Source organism: Canis lupus, chromosome 28, assembly GCF_011100685.1.
Source record: "Canis lupus familiaris isolate Mischka breed German Shepherd chromosome 28, alternate assembly UU_Cfam_GSD_1.0, whole genome shotgun sequence".
NCBI classification, from domain to species: domain Eukaryota; kingdom Metazoa; phylum Chordata; class Mammalia; order Carnivora; family Canidae; genus Canis; species Canis lupus.
The window spans coordinates 26,882,414-26,904,069 of NC_049249.1; the positions used below are offsets into that span (position 1 = coordinate 26,882,414).

The 21,656-nt window shown below is 37.2% G+C and overlaps 1 protein-coding gene across 1 annotated transcript in view; it reads left to right on the forward strand.

Annotated features, from left to right (window-relative positions):
- The window catches only part of ATRNL1 (attractin like 1), a 786,695-nt gene extending 766,964 nt beyond the window's left edge, over positions 1–19,731 (forward strand). Inside the window, exon 29 of the mRNA XM_038578888.1 lies at positions 17,535–19,731. Coding sequence (XP_038434816.1) covers positions 17,535–17,659 — 125 coding nt within the window. The 3' untranslated portion in view covers positions 17,660–19,731. The remainder of the gene's footprint in view (positions 1–17,534) is intronic.
- The last annotated feature ends 1,925 nt before the right edge of the window (positions 19,732–21,656 follow it).

Genomic DNA, 21,656 nt, shown 5'->3' on the forward strand with positions numbered 1-21,656 from the left:
TCAGGTCAACAAGGAGAAATTTCAACTTTTGTAATGACTGAATAAACCTGAATAAACCTGCAATGACTGAATAGCCCCTACAGTGGCTAATTTATGCTCACATCTTTAAAAAGGAAAATTTTGTTAATGCTAAGTGTGATTCCATATATTTCATACTGGGATTCAGGAATTTTTTGTGTAATAATAAAAGTACCTGTTTTTTTTTTTAATATTAAAGTTTGCAACATTTACTAAATTCAAAAGGCAGTGCTAGATTAGATTTAATGCTCACTAATTTCGGGACTAATCATTTAAATTGAGAAAGAGAAATCTAAAACATGAATCTTTGATACATTCTATCTTATTTTTATGTTACACTAAAGTCATAAGAATCGATAAAACAATGAGACTAAAGCTGAAATAGGTCCAAAATCTTTTTGGCTCATCATCTAGGAACCAGAGAAGTACCAAGTATGAAGGAGTCCACCGTGCTTGAGTAGGTCAGACCGTCAATTACTTTATCCTGCTTGCAATAGTCGTCTCTGTTGGGTTTTACTTTAAGAGAAAATGAACTTATGGAAGAGCACCATGGGCTTCCTCTGATGAACACATGTAAAATCTTCACCCACTTTTTAAGTATATCTGAGCTGCCTTAACATCTTTCAAAATGTCAGCAGTGATTACACTACATTATGGGATAATTAATATGAACTTTTATCTCAAAGCTAATTTTGAGTTAATACTAGAACAAAACACATGTCAATATGTTAAAGATGGAAAGTTGAACGGACTGCTTTTGTATATAAAAATATATTTTTTTCTCTTTTCAAATGTCAGTCTAATATAAATGTTTGAGAAAGGTTAAGTAATCTGTGAGAGAGCATCTTGTGAAGTTTGTGGTGTAGTTTCTAAAATCCTTTCAGAGAATGCGGTATAGATCCTTTCATATTAAAATATTGGTCATTTTAAGCAGTTAGGGAAGTATCTCATCATATACCTGGATTCAAGGGATGTAGCTGGGGTTGATTAACTATGTCCAATTTACAATTTGATACCAGTGCTCCATATTTTAAAATTATCTTCAGGTGGCATCCTGCACCCTGTTTCCTTCTTCTAAACCAGTCTTTTCCCAAATTAGCTGAAATGACTGAAAAATTTATTTCATCCCACAGTAGTTCTAGAGATATATATCAGACTTTTGCTCCTAAGATGCTTCTGCATGTTTAATTGCACATCTAAATACAGGCTATGTTCACTATTGGAGTGTATCAACTCTGCCTGTTGGATCATAAAATTCAAGACATCATCTGGACATGTCATGACAACCAGGCAGTTTGGCCACCTACAATTTAATTGTTGCTTTTATTTGAATTAAAATTAAATTTGGGGTATAATTGGTTAACTCTTTGATTCAGCTGTGTCAGTTCTGGCCATACAAGTACTTCTGTACAAAGATAGCCATATTTTGTCTAAGACAGTTCACTCAATATTTTTTACAGAAAACACTGTTTATAATCCCCTTCAAAGAATATATATGCAGCTGGGAGTAATGCTGATGGACTTCAGACATCTAGTCCTTGAGCCATAGAATCTGCTATTTTGTACACTAACTATCTTTTGCAGATTATCCTACCTTTCTATAAATAGTGGGTGGCCCTTTGGCATTGTGGCTTATTGACTCAAGGTCAGTACTTTAGTTCTACCTTCTTTTCTCTCAATTAGTACTTGACCAAAGAAATAAAAACAGCTGGTTTGCTGTTTGCAACTCTGGAAAGTGAAATGGGAATGAAATATAATCCATTAAATTCTGCAGTTATTCATAGGGCACGTGCATTTGTTCTGATTATTACAATCTTTGTCCAAATGTGTTTAAATGGTAGTCTTTTACAAAAAAATAATAAAAATTGTAAAAGCAAGGGAGACTCAATGTGCTTAATTATAAATAAATCATTTATAGTTTGTCCTTTCAAGATCTTCTTTACATCCTTTACTGGCAAGTCTTAAGTACCTTTTAAAATAAAAGTTACTAAAAAAAAATAAATAAATAAAATTAAATAAAAATTACTGTTTGCATTCTCCAACTTTAATAAGTGAGGGTTTAGAGTAAGGAATATAAAACAAAATCTGATGAAATATATGTACTTTTTTGCATGCATGTGTGAATATTTTTAAAATTTCTCTGATGAAATATATGTACTTTTTTGCATGCATGTGTGAATATTTTTAAAATTTCTATTATTGAAGTGTAGTTGGTATGCAATATTATATGGTTCAGGTGTACAACATAGTGATTTGACAATTCTGTATATTACTCAGCACTCACCACAATAAGTGTGGTTACCGTCTGTCACTATACATTATTACAGTATTTACTATATTCTCTATGCTATCTTTTTCATCCTTGTGTCTTATTTATTTTACAACTGGAATATTGTACCTCTTAATCTCCATCTACTTTACGCCTCCCCCATTCCCTTCCCCTCTGGCAACCACCTGTTTGATTTCTGTCTTTATGAGTGCATTTCTGGTATTTGTTTTGTTTTTTCAGATTCCACATGTAAGTGAAATCATATGGCATTTGTCTTTCTTTTTCTGATTTATTTCAACTTAATGTATTACCATTGAGGTCCATCCATCTTGTCACAAGTGGCAAGAGCTCATTTTTTATGGCTCAGTAATATTCCATTATATTCCAATATTCCAATATATAGTTTCACATCATCTTTATCCATTCATTTATCAATGGGTACTTAGGTTTTTACATATCTTGGGTATTGTAAATAATACTGCAATAAACATAGGGGAGCTTATATCTTTGGGGGTTAGTGTTTTCTTTTCCTTTGGAAAATACCCCAAAATTGAGATTGTTGGGCCATATGGTATTTCTATTTTTAATTTTTTGAGGAACCCCCATACTGTTTTCCAATTTACCTTCTTACCAAGAGTGCACAAGGGCTCCCTTTTCTCTATATCCTCACCAACATTTGTTGTTTCTTGTCTCTTTGATACTAGCATTCTGACTGGTGTGAGGTAGTATCTCTTTGTGGTTTTTGGTTTGCATTTCCCTGATTATGAGTAATGTTGAGCATCTTCTCATGTGTCTGTTTGCCACCTGTATGTCTGCTTTGGGAAAATGTCTATTCATGTCCTTTGCCCATTTTTAAATCAGATTATGTTTTTGTTGTTTTTGGTGCTGACCTGTAGAAGTTCTTTATGTATTTTAGATATTAGCCCAGTATCAGATATATCATTTGCAAACATCTTCTTCCATTCAGTAGGTTACCTTTTTGTTTTGTTGATGGTTTCCTTTGCTATGTAAAACCTTTTCATTTTGGCGTAGTCCCAATAGTTGATTTTTGTTTTTATTCCCCTTGCCTGAGGAGACATATCCATAGATATGTTACTGAGGCCAATGCCCAAGAGATCACTGCCTATGTTTTCTTTTAGGAGTTTTATGGCTTCAGGTCTCCACGTTCAGATCTTTAATCCGTTTTGAGTTTATTTTTGTGTATGGTGTAAGAAAGTGGTCCACTTTCATTTTTGCATGTAGCTGTGCAGTTTTCCCAATGCTGTTTATTGAAGAGGCTGTCTTTTCCCATTGTATATTCTTGCTGCCTTTGTCATAGATTAATTGACTATACATGCATGGGTTTATTTCTGGGCTCTCTCTCCTAGTGCATTGATCTATGTGTCTTGAAATAAATATATATTTAAAACTTTATAGTACCATACTTCTGCTGTACTTCTATACTTTCTTAGATTTAATTCCTCTAAAATGTAAGTTTCTTTTCTTTATTAAAAAAAAAAAAACTTTTCCTCTAATTATGGGAACTCATCAACCATTGGGCTGAAAGTCAGCGGCAGCTGGATGGTGAACTGGCCCCTTGCCCAGACCTCAGAGTAAGACTAATTTGAAAACCCTTTACAGAATGCAGCCCAGAGCCTGCTGCTCAGAAGATCCTGCTCTAATCAACCATTGATCATAAGAGATTTCCTTTATTGACCTGAAAGCAAGTTTTTTCATCTTCCTGCCAGCTAAGGCACTTACTGAAAGTAGGTAGATAAAATCCAAAGTGAATATGCCTAATAAAGAAGGCAAAGTATTCCATCTCTCCCCACAAATGACATTCTGATTCTCCAGTGGGACTTCTATAATACGTGTATGAATAAGAATTTCTGTCTCCATCCATCTCTTAACCCATTTCATTGTCACTCTGTCAGGAACCTATGATTAGCAAGATATCCCTTCTATAAATACGTATGGCAAGTCATTTGTGAAACTATGGTCAAGGATTGTAGAACAATGTATGGGAATTCTTTTTGTGTTTGCAGATACCTTGGAATGAATGCAGGAAAATGTTTATCCCCCCCGGATATAATGTCAGAAAGTTCCAGATCATTCTGAAGTCTGTTCCCTCTATGATTTACCTGCCTGTAGAGTTTGAAAGATTCCCACTAGTGCTGACTCTTTATGACACTTCTCAATTTACAGTAGCTCAGAGGACACTTTGATGGTTTCCAAAGGCAAAATGGGGCAAAATGGCACTTTTTTCACTCAGAAGGGTCAGCATTTATGGGACATGCTCAGTCAGATTCTCAAAATTGCTTCAGAGAATGAAGAAGGTTTCTTTTATACTATTTTCTGTTAGATTAAAGGAGGTCATTTAAACAAACTACTTCCCCGAAGTCCCTGTTTTGAATTACTGGAGAAAATGTATACTATCTGGGGTCTTGGATCACTTAGCAAACATCAGAGGAATGGTTTGGAGTCTGTTTTGGAAAAAACACAGTCCAACTATATTGCCTTTTCCTTCAGCAAAGGAGATTTATCAATGATCAATTTGGTTACAGATACATCTGTTTTTGTTAAAATGCCTTTGGCCATTAAGTTATCTGTAATAACTTTTGGTAGAGTTTAAGCAATTTATAATAATATTAATGGAAAAATCATGATTTGGTATGGCATTTTTCGCTTCCATTTTATCTAAATGGCTAGAAGTGAGGATTTGCATAATTTCATCTAGCTTTTTTTCCCTCCCATTTTTGCCATGATCTGAGAGTTTTATACAGAAGACATAAATTGTATCAACTTAGGGGAGCAGAAATATCATCTTGTGCAATACTAAACTTCATTCTTTTTTAGCTTGTTTTTAAATAATCATTGTGGTCTCTACGTACTACGTGGCATTTTAAGCTTTGAATCTGTCTACTGTACTCTCATGTATTCTTATATAAATGCTATGGAGAACAGTGATTCACAGTACCACCCAACACTGTTTAACCTTGATTGAAAATTATAATCTAGTTTCTTATAAATAGGTATCTGAACTCGAAAAAATTATTTGTGTTTTTGTGTTGGCCCTAACTTTGCACAAATCTCCAGAGAGAGAGAGAGATCAGAATGTGAAAGGCAAACTGATTTTTCCTTTTGAGAAGTGGTTCATTCAGGAACTGAAAGAAGCTTATGATGGAACTTCCAGAGTTGATTTAAAATTCTCAGTCTCTCCAAAGACATTTAGGGAGACTTGAATTGCTAATGCTTCGCTGCCAAGCAAGTGTGGCAGCTGTTTCAATTTTTCATCAATATTGTACACACAGCCACAGATATTAAAACCTGTTTATAGACAATGTTGACGAAGGTACTGAGCCAGATGCTCACTAGTGTAGCTTTCACTGTCTGGTCATAAGCATGTTCAGGCCTTAAGGGGTGGCACCATGCAGGAGACTGTCCCCTGGGTCACCTTCTTGGACAAGATATTATTTATAGGTACACTGGTGCTGTGGTGGTCCCTCCCTGTCCTGCATTATTCCCATGCTCCACTCACTGTCTCTTTTACAGCTAAGTACAGGGATTAGAGAAAATAAGGAAGTCAGCCCCTATTTCTGAATACCTTCAAGGTAAAACAACACTGAGACTTCTAATCAGAATTTACTTCCTTAGCAGCGCAAAGGGTCATGATACATCGTTTAATCCTCATTCAAGTAATATTTATTGCCCACTGTTTTGGACTAAGCATTGGGATATAAAGGTGAGTAAAAACATAGCTCTTATATTTAAAGTGCTCCCAGTCATGGGTAGGCAGAGTTAGAATACAAAATTGTATTATCACATAAAGAGTTAGAAAATTAAACTTAAAAAAAAAAAGAAACCTATTCGATTGTCCAGAGATTGCTAGATATAAGGTTAACCCCAGCCTTGTCTTTGACACTGTCCACCCTTCCTACTTCTCTGATATGTAACTTAGAGCCAATCCTCAATTAGTGTTACTGGCATCATATAACCCACATCTGACAGTGAGTACAAACCATACCTAATACTACTGGTTTGGTTCTCACTCTGGTAGAAGTATGTCTAGTCCTTGAAGAGTCCTTAACCAGCAAGAACAAATGCACATCTCTAGCAAGGAAGTCTGTGGACTCAGCTTATTGATCCCCAGATTTCACAGTGATGCTTGCGACAGCCTACTCTGCTGCCACCCGAGAGCGTGTACAGGAGAGGAGGCCAGCAGTGGTATCTGGGTCCTTGCTGCTGGCCTGCTGAAGAGAGGCAGCTGCAGTCATAAATTTGGAGAGCCAGAGTGACCTTAGGAACCACCTACTCCACTTCCTTCCAAGAGAAATCTCTCAAGGGACATTCTGAATTTCAGATCAAGAAATGCTTGGAAGCCACAAACTCAGCTGGCTTATAGTTGTCATGGAATTTTGTGGCTATTTGTTGCAAACAGAAACAGGATCCACGGGTTAGAACTAGCCTCTGACTAGTCTTCTTACAGAGTCTGTGGACAATCTCGGTTCTGCCTTTCTCCCACCTCTCTGGTGCTCTGTCTTCTTCTGGGCTCCCCCCGCCCCATTGCCAGTCCTCTCTTCTCGGTCTTCTCTCCTTCTCACTCTGTTCTTTCTACCAAGAACAGCCTCATCCACCCCAAGATTTGCACCGCCCTCATTTAATTGAGAGTTGTTTCTGCAGAGCAGTACTTGCTAATGGCAGTGGGGCAGTGTCATGAGCTTTTCTACCCTTGCGTTTCCCACCTGCCACCAAATGTCAGTGCCCAAGGCAACCGTGGAAACCCCAGCTGAAAATGGCAGAACCACAGTCAGCCCAGGTCCCCGAGTAACTACATGGTCAGATGCTGTACTCACTCCCTCCTCCTTCCTCCACATGTGTCCTGACACCAAACAGGAAGCCCATCTTGGACTTTACATAGTGACAATCTAACATGTTAAGCCACTGAGATTTCAGGCTTTAACTTTATTATAACAGCTAGCATCACTTACCTCTACCTCTTACAAAGCCTTCAGAGTCTATCCACGCAAAACATTCTGGGTATCTCTGGGCTAGACTTTATTCCCGAGCCTCTTAGCAGCATATCTGGCTAGACGGCTCCACTAAGATGTCCCACAGGTCATCGAATTCAGGACATCTAGAACTGAACAAATGATCCACCACCTTCCTTGGCTGTTCTGTTTCTCCTTCACATATCAGCGAATAGCATTTGTATGCGCTTAGCCACGCAAGCCAGAAAGCTGGGAGTTGTTCTAGATTACTCCCTATCTTTCATCTTCAGTATTAATCTCTCCCAAAATATCTTTCCTGTTCATCATTTTTCTCTCTCTTTATTGCCGTTTTCTTATCTGGTTTTAATTATCTTGGCCTTATCCCCAACTCTCATCCATCCGAGCTACCACTAGGAGTGTCTCTTTGAAATAAAGAACTGGTTATGCCTCTCCACTGCTTAAAATCATCCCCTGGCTGTTTCTGGCTTGCAGATGAAACATCTCTTTCCAGGTTTGGTCCCCTGGGGTTGTCTCATGGACTCCCTTCTGCTTCCTTCTGTCTCACTGTTCTCTTGTTCACACCTGTGCTCCACCCCTAGCAAATGTCCAGAAGTTTCAGATGCCCTTGGTTGAAGTTTTAGTTCTCTCTAACCAGAACACAAGCTGACTCTTCTCCTGAATGGCCCTTTCTCATCTTTCAAACCTCAGCTCAGAAATCACCTTCCCTAGGAATCTCTGACCTCCACACCCACCGCAGAGCTCTCGCTTCCACTGTTTTTTCTCCCCGCATGCCTTGGGCCTACTTCATAGAATTTGTCTCTGCGCACTTATTAGCAAATCTAGGAGTGTTTATATTCTTGCCCTAGCTTAATGCTGTTTAATAACAGCTCTTTGACAACAGCCCACCTCAACCATGCTAGCTGTATTTGCCCTCAACACATGTTCATCCATTTAACCCATGCTGTCATCTACTCCTATCTGCATAAATGGATAAAACAATGCACATCAAGTGCTGAGGGCAATGCCCAGCATATAGTAAGCATTCACTCAATGTTAATAGAATAGGGCTTTTAAAAAATATTATTGTTATTGTTTTTATTACCATCAGCCTTAATCAGTGCCTTTGACCTTAACTGATTTCATACCTCTACCAGTTTTTTTAATTTTGTGGGGTTTCCCCCTCATTGGCTCAAAATCATGTGTTGCTCATTTGTACTACAGTAGCAAGTTCCTTCTAATGATAAAAAGTGAGCAGAGTTCAAGTCAAAGGATCTGGAAGCCTGGGTTCAGGTACCACCTCTAGAACCAGTTGTGTAAGCCTGGATCAGTCATTTCATCACTCATTTGGGCCATTAGTGAAGGGAGGATGGAAAGAGCCCTGATAAAGATAGCAGAATAGTCTTGAGAAATAACCTAGATAATTAATGGAAAAGCACTTTATCTCTAAAAAGTGTATAGAAGTTCATTATTAGTAGTATTTCCAGTAATACAAGCAATTTAATATAAACAATGTTTTCTCTATTGAATGTTGTCATCTCTGTATCTTGCCATTGCCACTTTCAATTATTTTCATATTCTCTAATGAGTGGCAACACATATAAGTCATCTGTACTTCTATGAACAAGTTCTCAATTTTGTTATCCAAGTCATCAAAATAATTCTGATTTGAGGACTGAACACAGTACCAACTCACTAACAATGTTGTTCTAAATTGGTGCTGTCTGCAAGTCTTTGAGTTCACCCTTCTATCCAATTTTGTTCCTTATTTGGCGTTTCACAAAGGCACACTAGTTTTTTGGATGAATGAATGAATGCCATTAAAGGAGAGAGGCAAAGTTTTGAGTGCCCAGTGTTTTGTCAGCTGCTCCCTACTTGACTTCAAACTTCTCACTTCATCATTTTGATGATGGTGATGGTGATAATGATGATGGTGGTGATGGTGATGATTGACATATTTGAGCTCTTAGGTGCCAGGCACTTTCCTAAGCCCTTCACATTTAATCTTCACAATAACTTGGTCAAAATAATACAAGAGCTTGATTTAGTATAATGGAAGCTCCATGGAATATGGAATTTTTTTATGTCTTATCTGTCTGATTCATTGCTAAATTCTTAGGGACTCAGTGTGGTGCCTGGAACATATAGTAGACACTCAAGAAATAATAGTTGAGTGAAGTGATTTGCTCTTCAGACACTTTCTTGATACTTAGGATTTTGGAGTTTTCTGGACATTTATAATTTGATTGTGATTTCTTACTAGTAGTAGTAGTAGCTGATTTTTTTAATTAAAATTATTAATTAGCTTTGTGTAATACATTTTACTTTATAAATGTTTTCACATATAGTCTCATTTAATTTAAAGCAATCAATGACATTTTAGTACTGGAAATGCTAAAATACAATGTCTCTACCAAATGAAAAATAAGATATGATTATAATATTGCCACAGTTTGATCTTTACAATGAATGATCAGTAAGCATTTTAATTAATTTAAAGGTGATTGGGACTTAAAATAAAAATTATCATTTTTTAGATTTCCTTAATTGAAAGAAGAGAATACTAGAAAATATTTCCCCAGGTAGCTTAGGATAAGGGAATTCTCAATTGGAAATTTACTTAACAATGTGGAAGAGCTGCAAGGCTGATTCTTGTCATGTTTGTGGCTCTAAATAAAATATATATATATATATATATGTTTTTAAATGAATCAGCACAATTTTTTTACATGTAATTAAAATTGGAACTAGTAAGATATAAAAGAAACTTTACTTTTTAAAAAAGCATGAGGATTTGCATTAAACAATGCCTTGAGACAGTAATAACCATGATTTACTCAGCACATTCTAACCAATCAGAGAACAGTCCATATACAATTTAGGGAGTACTTGGCAATGTTATACAAGGTGGCATCTGTGTTGGCATCTGTAGGGTTACATTTCATAAAGCTTATACAGTGTGTCTTTAAATCAAACTTTAAAATGTTATGATGTGTTAAAGGCCAAACAAAATAGTATAACCAGAATACAGTTATCATTTTTATTTAAACACTGACATCTGCAGTTGTCATTGGTTTTGAGTAGATGAAGGGAAACATTTCTTTAAACTCTCAGACGAATATGACTAGTCCATTTGTCATTCCAATGTTTTCACTATTTGAAGTATTTCAATTTTGGTTCAACAATGTAACCTTTGGAGTTTTGCCTAATAATGACTTCAGTTGCCCTGGCCTTCCAACAGATAAATTAAAATGGAAATGCATATTTTCTAATTATGCATCCAGCCCTAGTTGCGTATTGGCAAGGGTGGCCAGACTGAATGCTAAATTAAGCCTGCACAATAGCTAGAGTCTATGTAACACCAAAGTTTCCCAAAGTCACTTTCTTAATCATGTGAAGGATAGCCAGGACTCTGATCAGTAGTATGTAGCTGTATACAATCAGAGGGAAAACATTTAAACATCCCAGCATGGTATTTCCATTTAAATCTGATTACAGTGAAATAAAACTGTAGCCATTAAAGGTTTAGAAGAACTACAAATACAAGCCGTAAAAGAAGACAGATAGTAAATGAGGTAGTAAAACATTTCAGCAGGGCAAACAGTTTACAGCGTTCATTCAAGTCGTCCTGAAGCAGACTATGTAATTCACTGCAGACCCTGCACCGTTCCCTGAGCTCCACTTAAACCTGCAATTAACCTTTCACGCCTAATGAAGCTGTTTTCCTGGAAAATTAAAATATATAGTGGTGCCTGCTTTTACACAGACTTGGGAGGAGAGCGTTTCAAAATGAATGACTTTTCGGAGGCTTTGTTCAAATGTAAAATGGAAGTGCTATGTTTGTATATAAAGTGAGAGTGTTCTTTCCAAGGCAATTTCACTTGATGTGCAGTATTTTATTACTGTACTTATTAATTGTTCTGCATAATTGTAAAAAAACCCACACATCAGTAATTTTATGATTACATTGTTACTGCTGGAGTCTACTAATACCATTTCACTTCCATTAGGAAAAACTAGAGTTTTACTAAAGATAACTCAACTCCTAATGTTTCTCCTTGGTGGTTTTCATTGCAAATTTAGTGGTTTAAAAAGATATATTTATCATTTAAATATGTAGCTGTTAGTCATTTCTGTTGCTTTCTTTTAGGGCATGTCTGCACGTGTTCATTGAGAACCAAAGTTCTTAATTTTAGGAAGAAGTAGTAGGTCTTTTTCTAAGAATCCGGGTAAAAGTCTGATTTTGGTATATCTCCTACTTATTACTAAATCTCTTTGGTGGCTCTTGGCATTCAAACCAGTAGCTACTAAATTGTGCCCCTGTTCTGAAGGAAAACTGCATGGTCCCAAAGGGGTCTGCTTCCTTCACAGCCTTCCCTGCCCTGGGTAATCCAGAGCAGCCACTGGGGATTGTCCACGTTAGCAGGGGATAGTTGAAAACACCACAAGGCCATGGCAAATGGAATAGGAAACAGAAGATGGTTCTTTCTTTCTTCTGAGGTGTATAATTCATATTTAAATAATCTAAATGTCATAGTGTCTGGTATTTAAGAACTAAAAGTGCAAAAAGGTAAAGCTTATAATAAATATTTAAACCCCAGCATTTTTATTGAATCTACCGGCATATTTTGATGTAAATTCTGCTAGCCTGCAGCGTCTGTGCATCATCTTGACATGGTAAATGAAATTCCTTTAGACCACCAGTCTAAAATAATGAATTGTTCCCCCAGTTAATTGTATTGCTTTGATAACAAGGAACTATGGTAGGCCTAGAGAACACAATAAGTGGATTTCATCAGATGATTTGTGTGACGTTTTGAAAAATGATCTTCTAGAGTGACCTGATTTTAATGGAACTCAAACTGCAGGCAGCCTGTGCCACTGCACCGCATCCTATTGGCAGGAAGTGCTTCCTCCAATGGCACCAGGAGGGTGGGGTCGTCACCGGAAAACGTCTCCCTGGGGGACAAATTTCCCAGGGAAATCTAAAGGAGGAGAAAGTCCCTCAAAGGGCAATATGGATAACTTTTTTTTAAGTTGTTTTTATTTTATTGATGCATTAAAAAAAAATCCGGGAAAGATCTCAAGCTACCTTTATCTCTTCATTACCAGTGTGAAAATAAACCCAGACCAACCAAATAACATGAAAGCTATTTATTCAGAACTTATTCTAGCAATGGAGTCCTCCATCATTGTGTGTTTGTGTTTGCCAGACACTTAAAAAAAGACAAATGTGTGGGACATAGTGGAACAAAGAGAAGGCTTCAGGTATGCCCTGATTGGAAGCCACTGGCACAGGAAAGCTAAAATCAGGTTAACTAGAAACAGCGTGCCCTATATGATTGGTTAGGGGTGCGTATTTGCCTTTCTCTGGTTGGTCCTGAGTTAGAAGTAGGGACAAAAATTAGGGACTTTGTCAGTTATTAATCACGTTGACTGGATGGGACCCATTGTTACAGGGGCAATTGTTTGACTTCCTGGATTGTTACTAGAGATAGCAGCCTGACCTCCCCCAAACCTGACATGCAGGCTGGCTTCCTACTCTGGTTATTGGAGATAGAGATGATTTCCTGAGCATGTTGCTGCAGGTGTGGGCCAGAGTTCTATTTTTATGTCATGGTCTGGCTGTTTCCTATTTATATAGTCTCTTACCAGCATATACATGTTATACGCAGAGGGGAATAATACTGTTTTTCTTAAAGAGCTACTGACAACTTTTCTTTTTATCAATTAAGATTCCCTACAATAAAGTATACTAAAGGGCAAGGATAGAAACTATTTTAATTTCTCAATCCTCTCTTTCTTTTTAAAAGAGTCTTCTGGGATCCCTGGGTGGCGCAGCGGTTTGGCGCCTGCCTTTGGCCCAGGGCGCGATCCTGGAGACCCGGGATCGAATCCCATGTCGGGCTCCCGGTGCATGGAGCCTGCTTCTCCCTCTGCCTATGTCTCTGCCTCTCTCCCTCTCTCTGTGACTATCACAAATAAATAAAAATAAAAAAATAAAATAAAATAAAAGAGTCTTCCACACACTAGACACTTTGGGAAGACTGGGACCTGGTTTCTCCTTTTACTCTTCTGTCCAGGGCCTCTTTCTTGTAGATTGACTGGGGACTAGCAATTTCTGGGCTGTTGTTTTAGAGTTCTCCCTATAGTATAATATGAAGAAATGCAAAAATAGTAATAAAAACTTACACAATTTTACATGAACGTACATGCAGTTATTATGATTATTATGCCGTTCATAATTAAATTACAAGATTGTAAAAAGGAGCAACTCATGGTGTGCCACAGCTGTGTAGTCCTGTAAAGGACCCAAGCTTAAATCTAAACAAAAACATCGTTTGGCCCATCCAGAGGATGAGTGCTGGGCACGTGGCCCTCGGAGCATCCTCTGTGAGCACACCTGGGGGACACTCAAATATCACTGCCTGTAGGAACCCAAGGTTCCTAGGTACATATTGCCATTTATGCAGAATCTGTAAGTGTAGCTGATAGTTCCATTTCCATAAGAAAGAACAAAAATTTGTCAAATTAAAAATAAGCATGATTTGTGATTTTACTTATAAATTAAGGACTGAAATATGGTCTATGGCTTATTATTTTCAACTGGATGTGTTTCCAAGCTTAAAATTCACTAGTGAACCCAGGATATTTGTGAGAGACACTACTTTAATTAAGCTTTGGATTTCAAAAACCCTGAAATACAAAGGCACAGTGGCAGTTTCTGATTAGCATGGAACTTCCTGTTTGGGCATCTCAAAGTGTTTGCTTCTCTCCTGAATCCTTATATCTTCTGTAAGGAAAACAACATTTGCAGCCACAGGTAAATGGAAAAGCATGGTTTTTCAGAGCTTCTTTGGACTGGATCATGCAGTAGTTTAATGAATAACATGATTTCATATTTAGATGCTGTGATCATTGCAATTAGTGTAAGTGGTCTCTGTCTGCATTAAAAGAGACATATATTCTTTGTCACATTTGGCTGTCTCTGGATAAGAGAGTGCCAGGAATGAAATAACAGAAGGTTGTGAATTATAACAGAAGTATGCCAAGAGATCTGTGGAAACTTAAAGTCTGCCTGAACTGAACTTTTTGTTAGCACAACCATGTACTGTGAAGTCTTTTTTTTTTTTTAAACATGTACTTCAGCTCCCTCCTTTGAAGAAAATAATGAACTAATTACTTCCTACAGCAGAATAAGTGGTTGAAACTTCTATGTTGGACACTTCAGGAGTTCATATATGCTCTTCCAAGACCAAGAAAGCAATTTTTATTTAAACTTTGAACCTTTGAACTTGCATTATCTCTAAGTAATTCAGAATAATTATCTGTATCCTGAAAGAGCAGATTATTTAATAGGAATCCTTAAAAGGTAAATATCTAAGATTATCAGCCTGGCCAGTGATTACTCTAACTTTTTAATCCTTTTCCTCCCTCACATCATTAATTTCTCCTTCCCACAAATACTTTCTCTTCTGTTTTCACATGTACATAAAACTCCTTTTTTCCTTTAAAAAATAGATGTACTCAGATAATCCTATGTATTCCCATATATCTCATCTGACCTGTTGCCTCCCCTGTGTACCAGCTCACTTACCTCTTCCCAGGGCCAAATGGCTGAGACATGGAACTTATATATGTTGCCACATTTTTTTCTCACCCCATTCCTTGCTTAACTTTCAGATCTCCTTCCTCAGTTAGGTATGGAAATGACTCAAAGGCCAGCTGAATCTTCTTTGAGAAAGATCTGATGGTCTCTGCATTCAGCCTCACTGCTGGCCCATTTGATGCTCTTGGCCGACTCCTGAACCCTGGCATCCCTTGACTTCTGCAGTGCTGTCCTAGGCTGGTTGACCCTCCTCTTACACTATCTGTTTCCTTCCACTGGTATTTCTTTCTGTTCATAAGCCTTTCGAGTTCTGTTCTTGCCAGATCGTCTTTAAGTCTTACCCTAAATTGACCCACAGGAGTAAAATAATTCAATGGTATCTTACATAGTTTAAGATCCAAAAGTGAGGCTTCTTCTTAAGAGCAGCACATTGAGGAGATGTCTGCAGGGCTCAGGGTTTGATTCAACTTTCAAGTTCAAGTCTCCAAGACCCAGGAGATGGGAAAATGAACCAAAAGTTCTTTAGTGACCTCCTTAAAGCAAGCAGACTGGTCTCTTGGTTTAGCATGGTGACTTGTCACATTTTGTTTTACTCAAGAATTACATGAGACTGAACAGAAACTAAAATGATTCATGTATGCTTATGATACACCAAAGTATCTGGCTAGACCATTGCTTGTACAAATTAAGAAAAGTCTTGACTATCTATGAACATCTTACTAATGTTCTTGTCAATCAGTAGACAAAATGATGTAACAAAATAGTATTCTTTAAATTCCCTATGATAGCTAGAGATCCACTTTTGTGCTGATAGCTGCTGCTAATACTCAAGGTTTTTTTCCTGTTTAAAAAATATCAAACTTTCTTCCATGTCTGCTTATACATAACACAACTCTGTGCCTGGGTGTTTTCTTCTTAAAAACACTTGAGGAAAAAAGAGAATGAAAAGACAGACCACAGATTTGTAGAAAATACTTGCAAAACACAGATCTGAAAGAGACTGGTATCTAAAATGTAAATGAAGTCTCTTAAAACTCAACAATAAGAAAAGAAACAGTTCAATTAAAAATGGGCAAAAGGGGATGCCTGGGTGGCTCAGCAGTTGAGCGTCTGCCTTCTGCTCAGGGCATGATCCTGGAGTTCCAGGATCACGTCCCACATGGGGCTCCCTGCATGGAGCCTGCTTCTGCCTCTGCCTGTGTCTCTGTCTCTCTCTTTCTGTGTCTCTCATGAATAAATAAATAAAATCTTTTTAAAAAATGGGCAAAAGATCTCAACAGATACCTCAAAAAATACACATCTGACAAGTAAGCTTATGAAAAAGATGCTTAACATCATATGTTACTATGGAATTGCAAATTAAAACAACCATAAGCTATAGTTACATACCTATTCAAATGGCTAAAATCCCACACACCAACACCAAATACTGACAAAGATGTGGTACAATGAATGAGAAGCTCTCATTCATTGCCAGTGGGAATGCAAAATAGCACAGCCCCTATGGAAGACAGTTAGATAGTTTCCTTCAAAGCTGTTTGTGAATTGGAAACGTATGTCTATACCGCCTTGTTTATAATTCCCAAAAATTAAAAGCAGTGAAAATTTAATAGGGGAATGGATAAACAAACTGTGGCATATCCATACAATGGAATATTATTTAGCAACAAATATAAATGAACCATTGAACCAAAAAAGATATGATGGAACTTAAAGGCATATTATTAAGCAAAATAAGACCATCTGGGGCAGCCCAGGTGGCTCAGCCCAGGTGGCTCAGTGGTTTAGCGCTGCCTTCAGCCCAAGGCCTGATCCTGGAGACCCAGGATCGAGTCCCCTGTCAGGCTCCCTGCGGGGAGCCTGCTTCTCCCTCTGCCTGTGTCTCTGCCTCTCTTTCTTTCTCTCTCTCTGTGTCTCTCATGAATAAATAAATAAAATCTTTAAAAAAATAATAGGACCATCTGAAAAGGCTATCTACAATGATTCCAACTATGTGTCTCCAACTATATGACATTCTGGAAAAGGCAAAACTAGAGACTTTTTAAAACGATCAGTCATTATCAGAGGCTCGGGAAAAGAATAAGTTGGTAAAGCACAGGGGATTTTAAAAGTAGCAAAACTACTCTGTATGATACTCTAATGTTGAATATGTGACATTATGCATTTGTCAAAACCCATAAAATATACAATACAAAGAGTGAACATTAATGCAAACCATGGACTTTGCTTGATAATCATGTATTAATATTGGCTCAATTTTTCTTTAAGACTGCTCAAAATTTTTAGAAAAATCTTAATACATTGGCTTGTATTCTACAAAAATAATAGTAACACTGAAAAATCTGTGTACAGCTAGAACAAACCTGTATTCAGATGTGGGAACTAAGGTGTGGGAACTAAGCTGGTTGTGATGTTTTTGTCACACACTGAATTTGATTGTCGAAGGTCAGACAGATAATTAACTGTTAGATCCTTGTTCTTCTTCATGTGTGAAGATCATGTCTCAGTTGAGAAACATTTTACATGATACATGATAACAAGCTACATGATAACTTCTAGTAAACAGCTGTATGTTTGATGACTAAATATCAAACAATAAGAAATACGGTGCTAAGACACTGTATCCTGGAAATGGCTAACCAAATATTTGAATGATTTTTTCCTCTTCTTTCAGGCCTTGCAATCGCCAGTGCCCTAATAGATATTTCACAACAGAAGCCTTCAGATAGTAAAGACAAGACTTCAGGAGTCCGAAATCGAAAACATCACCTCTCAACACGTCAAGGAACTTGTGTCTGAGAAACAGAAACTCTCCCGGATATTCTGAAATGTTTGATTTTATAAATGACTTCTATTGAGGCTGGTCTATGGCCTCAGTTTTTATGGAGGCAAATCTCTGTATGGTCCCAGGGCTCAAGTACAGTTCCCTCCAAATGGGCAATGACCCGAGTGGCCAGAGAACGTTTGTGACTTTTAAGAAAGTAACGATATTGACAGTCACGGGCGATAAAGTCAGTTTTTACGACTCTCTTAGGCTTATCATATATAACATTAAATTACTCTGGAAAAAGATGTATATTGTTTCTTAATGCAGAAGGAAAATATGTAATTCATATAAACCAAACTGTTTATATCCCAAGACTTTAAAGAAAGACATTTTATAATGCCTGAATGATGAGAATTGTACAGTTTTTGCCTCATAAGCAAACTTAAATCACTTGTATATGAACAGGAAATGGACAAATTGCAATGGCTTTAAATGTTGTTTTATCTCACTGTAAATGTAAAAGCAAGGTTTTGATTTAGTAGGATATAGGTAATGTATTTAAATATTCCACATGACCATATCATGTCCACACTCAGTTTGAGAATGTGACTATTTCCACCTAACTGGAACGCAGACCAAAATGAGTCCATTTGGATGGATGGTATGTGCAACTTCACAGGAGGTTTATTAGAATTCTGAGTGAAAAGGACATTCCTGTCGTCCACGCCAACTGCCTAACTCATTATCAGAGCTGATAGAGCATGGAAAAACCTGCCCAGCAATCTATTTTTCCCCTCTTTCCAAAAACCCTCCAATACCAAACCTGAAGAGAGCTGAAATAGTTATTTTATAGTGTGCAAGCTTCAGCTCCAGTGTGGTAATTTTTTTTAATTGCTTAGGAATCATTGGATCAGACCTAAATGATCCATCTGCATTTCTGTAAGAACAGATCATCTTCTGTTGGCCTTCCTCTCCTAGCTGCTAGATTTTATCTACCTTTTACAAATATGGAAAGTATCTTAGAGGTGACACCCCCCCCCCAAGTTTTAATACAATCCAGGTTCCTTCTTGCCAACTATCCACTTAGAATATAAGTAGAGAAAAGCATTTGTTGGCAAGGAGCTACAGTATTCTTATTCCTGACATGAATACATTGGTGTCACGAGAGAAAGTTTCCAGTTTAAAAAATAAGTGCATCGTTGTCCACATTTAGTGTATTCTTAATGATTCAAAAATCTGAATTATGGCAGAAAGGAAAAATGATTTAAAACAGCTTTTGCATTGGAACGGAGAATCATTTGTGTCCTAGTGTTGACAACGGTTCACTAGAACTCTGTAGCATTAACAGATCTTGTTTGGCTATATCTTGTGACTACAGGATATATGTAGAAAGCAGTGACAGAGATCCAAAGCTGTTTCATACAATTAGCTTTGTTCACTCTGAAAGTCATTTAAATACAATTGGCGTTTAGTACGATACATGTACTTTTCATGTTCTTTGGATTTCTGGAAGGTAATGACACTTTACTGTTTACAGCTAATGCATAGTACTTGCATGCCGTGGTCGTGCAGTAGCAGAATATGACCCTATTGTGATATTCAATGTTTATTTCATGATGCCATTTATACATAGCTTCATTTGATGAGGATCGAATGTAATATGTAACAGGAATGATCATACAATAGGTAGTTGCATCGTATATAAGATTGCTAGGTTGCATCTAACCATGACTATCATTGTTTTGATAATTAGGCACTTCTTAATTATAGTATATATTCCTTATGTTGGCATGATAATTTTGCTATTTTCTATGCATTAAAAATAAGACTAATTCTTAGAATAATTTTATCTATAGCCTGTGGGTTTTTGGGAGAGGGGGGGCGGGAGTGGAGCTGGTTGTTTTTGCCTCCCTGTGATATTTTCTCTCTCTCTCAAAAAAAGAAGTGAGCAAAGTTTGTAAATGTCTCCTAAAAACAATCAAGTAATTTTATTAGCTTCTTTTTGAACCCTTTAAATGTTGATTTTTCTCCTGGAAAAATAAATCGACAAAACTGGTGACTACAGAAATATAATCATTTAAAAATAAAACGATTGCCCAATTTGTTTTAATTCTCTAACGATTGTCATGAGAGAAGGCTTAATATAACAAAAACATGAAAGTGTACAATTGTATGTAGAATTTATTTCAGTTATACTTTTGGAGAGACCAAGCAAACAGTATTACTATGAAAAAATCGCCAAGCTTCATCCACCTTGAATCCCTCTGGGTTCCCAACACTTGAAAATTTGAATTTTAGAGAATTACAGGACATCATGCAATGTGAAGTTAAAGTCATACTGTATATGTCTGGGCCAAATATTGCTAACTCTGTGACTAATTATGCAATATCTTCTCAACTTATCAAAGCTTTTTACTGGCAGTAAAATTCTTCACCCTCAGGTGAAGTAGATTGAAAAGACCTTGGAGATTATCACTTTGAATCTGTGTCACGTTCTTTCTGTCCCCATATCCCAAACACTTTAAATCTAGATGCTCCTTTTTTTTTTTTTAACTTTTTAAAATCAATTCACAAGTATATGCAAATACTCTTCCAGAAGTGTACAGTTAAATGACTGATTCCCTTGAAAAGTTTATCTTAATGGAATTTTGTACCTTTCAGTTTAGAGTAACTTTGAAAAGTCCTTTGGATTTTAGGATTTCTTGTTCTTTCAAGTATGAAAAGCTTTTGTTAAATAGAATGGAGTTTTAAAAATGTACCTAGGGGGCGGGGCGCCTGGGTGGCTCAGTCGTTAAGCGTCCAACTCTTCGTGTCAGCTCAGGTTATGATTTCAGGGTCATGAGACCCAGCCCCGCATCCAGCTCCACACTCAGTATGAAGTCTGCTTGAGACTCTCTCCTCCTTCTACCCCTCCCACTCGTGCTCTCTCTCTCTAAATTAATAAATTTAAAACTTTACCTGCAGACACTATTTGGACAACTAGAGAATTCTTGTTGAAGGAGATGTACATACTTACACCAATTTAATACATTTTAAGAGGATTGTGATTTTCATAATTGCTTTTAAGTAGAAATTTATTTTTAATGATGCACATAGGCCGAAAGAGTATACCACATACTGTTGTGTTATGTTTAGCAGGAAAACTTCCAATAGGACCTATTTCAATGTGAAATCAATACTTGCTATGCTTCCCAAGAGCTCATTTTAGGGGAATTCTGTCAGAAGCAGTTACTATATGGCTGTTGTTCTGCTCCAAGGTCATTGAGAGTGTAGACTGCCAGACAGGCCTGAGAACGAATGCTGGAATCAACTTCAAGCCACATGGTGCTGGGCAAGTTTTGACCTCTAGAAGCATCAGACTTTCCATCTGTGAGGGGAAGTGGTGGTGCCCACCTTTGCAGAGCTGTGGGGGGCCCAGAGGTGATAACCATAAAGCTCCCACAGCAGGCCCTTCATGCAGTGTAGCTGGTAGCCGACCATCGAGGGGCTCCCAGGCCACTCTTTTTCTACCAACTCTTTTATGAACCCATCTAATTAATTTTTCATCCATCATTTCACCATAGCTGAAGGTCAAGTAGGTTTTTGCAGGTGAAAGTTTTATAACAAACCTAAGTTCCTCTATTTCTAGGGTATAGAGATTTCTAAAACAACTACTTTGATAGTTGAGTCATTAGATGCTTTGACTCTTTCAAAATATATACAACTTTAATAGCATATTATTAAAAGGACTGCTTGATGACTATTAGTCAGGAACTTTGTCACTTTCACATTCAATCAGGCAAGAAGAAACTAGCCCTTACATTTGGTCGTACAGAGTACATATCTTTTTTTCATTAAACATAAAACTATGATTAGAAGAGTGTTTTATATAAAAGAGTTTAAAAAATTAAAATTGATCAAATGAACAAATTCTCCTGCACACACTTAAGAACAAGTCGACTTCCAAAGCCCATTTAACATTTTACTGCGGTGAGTGGAACTTACTTGATCATAAGAATTTGTACAGATTCCTACTTTTACCTCTAGAGA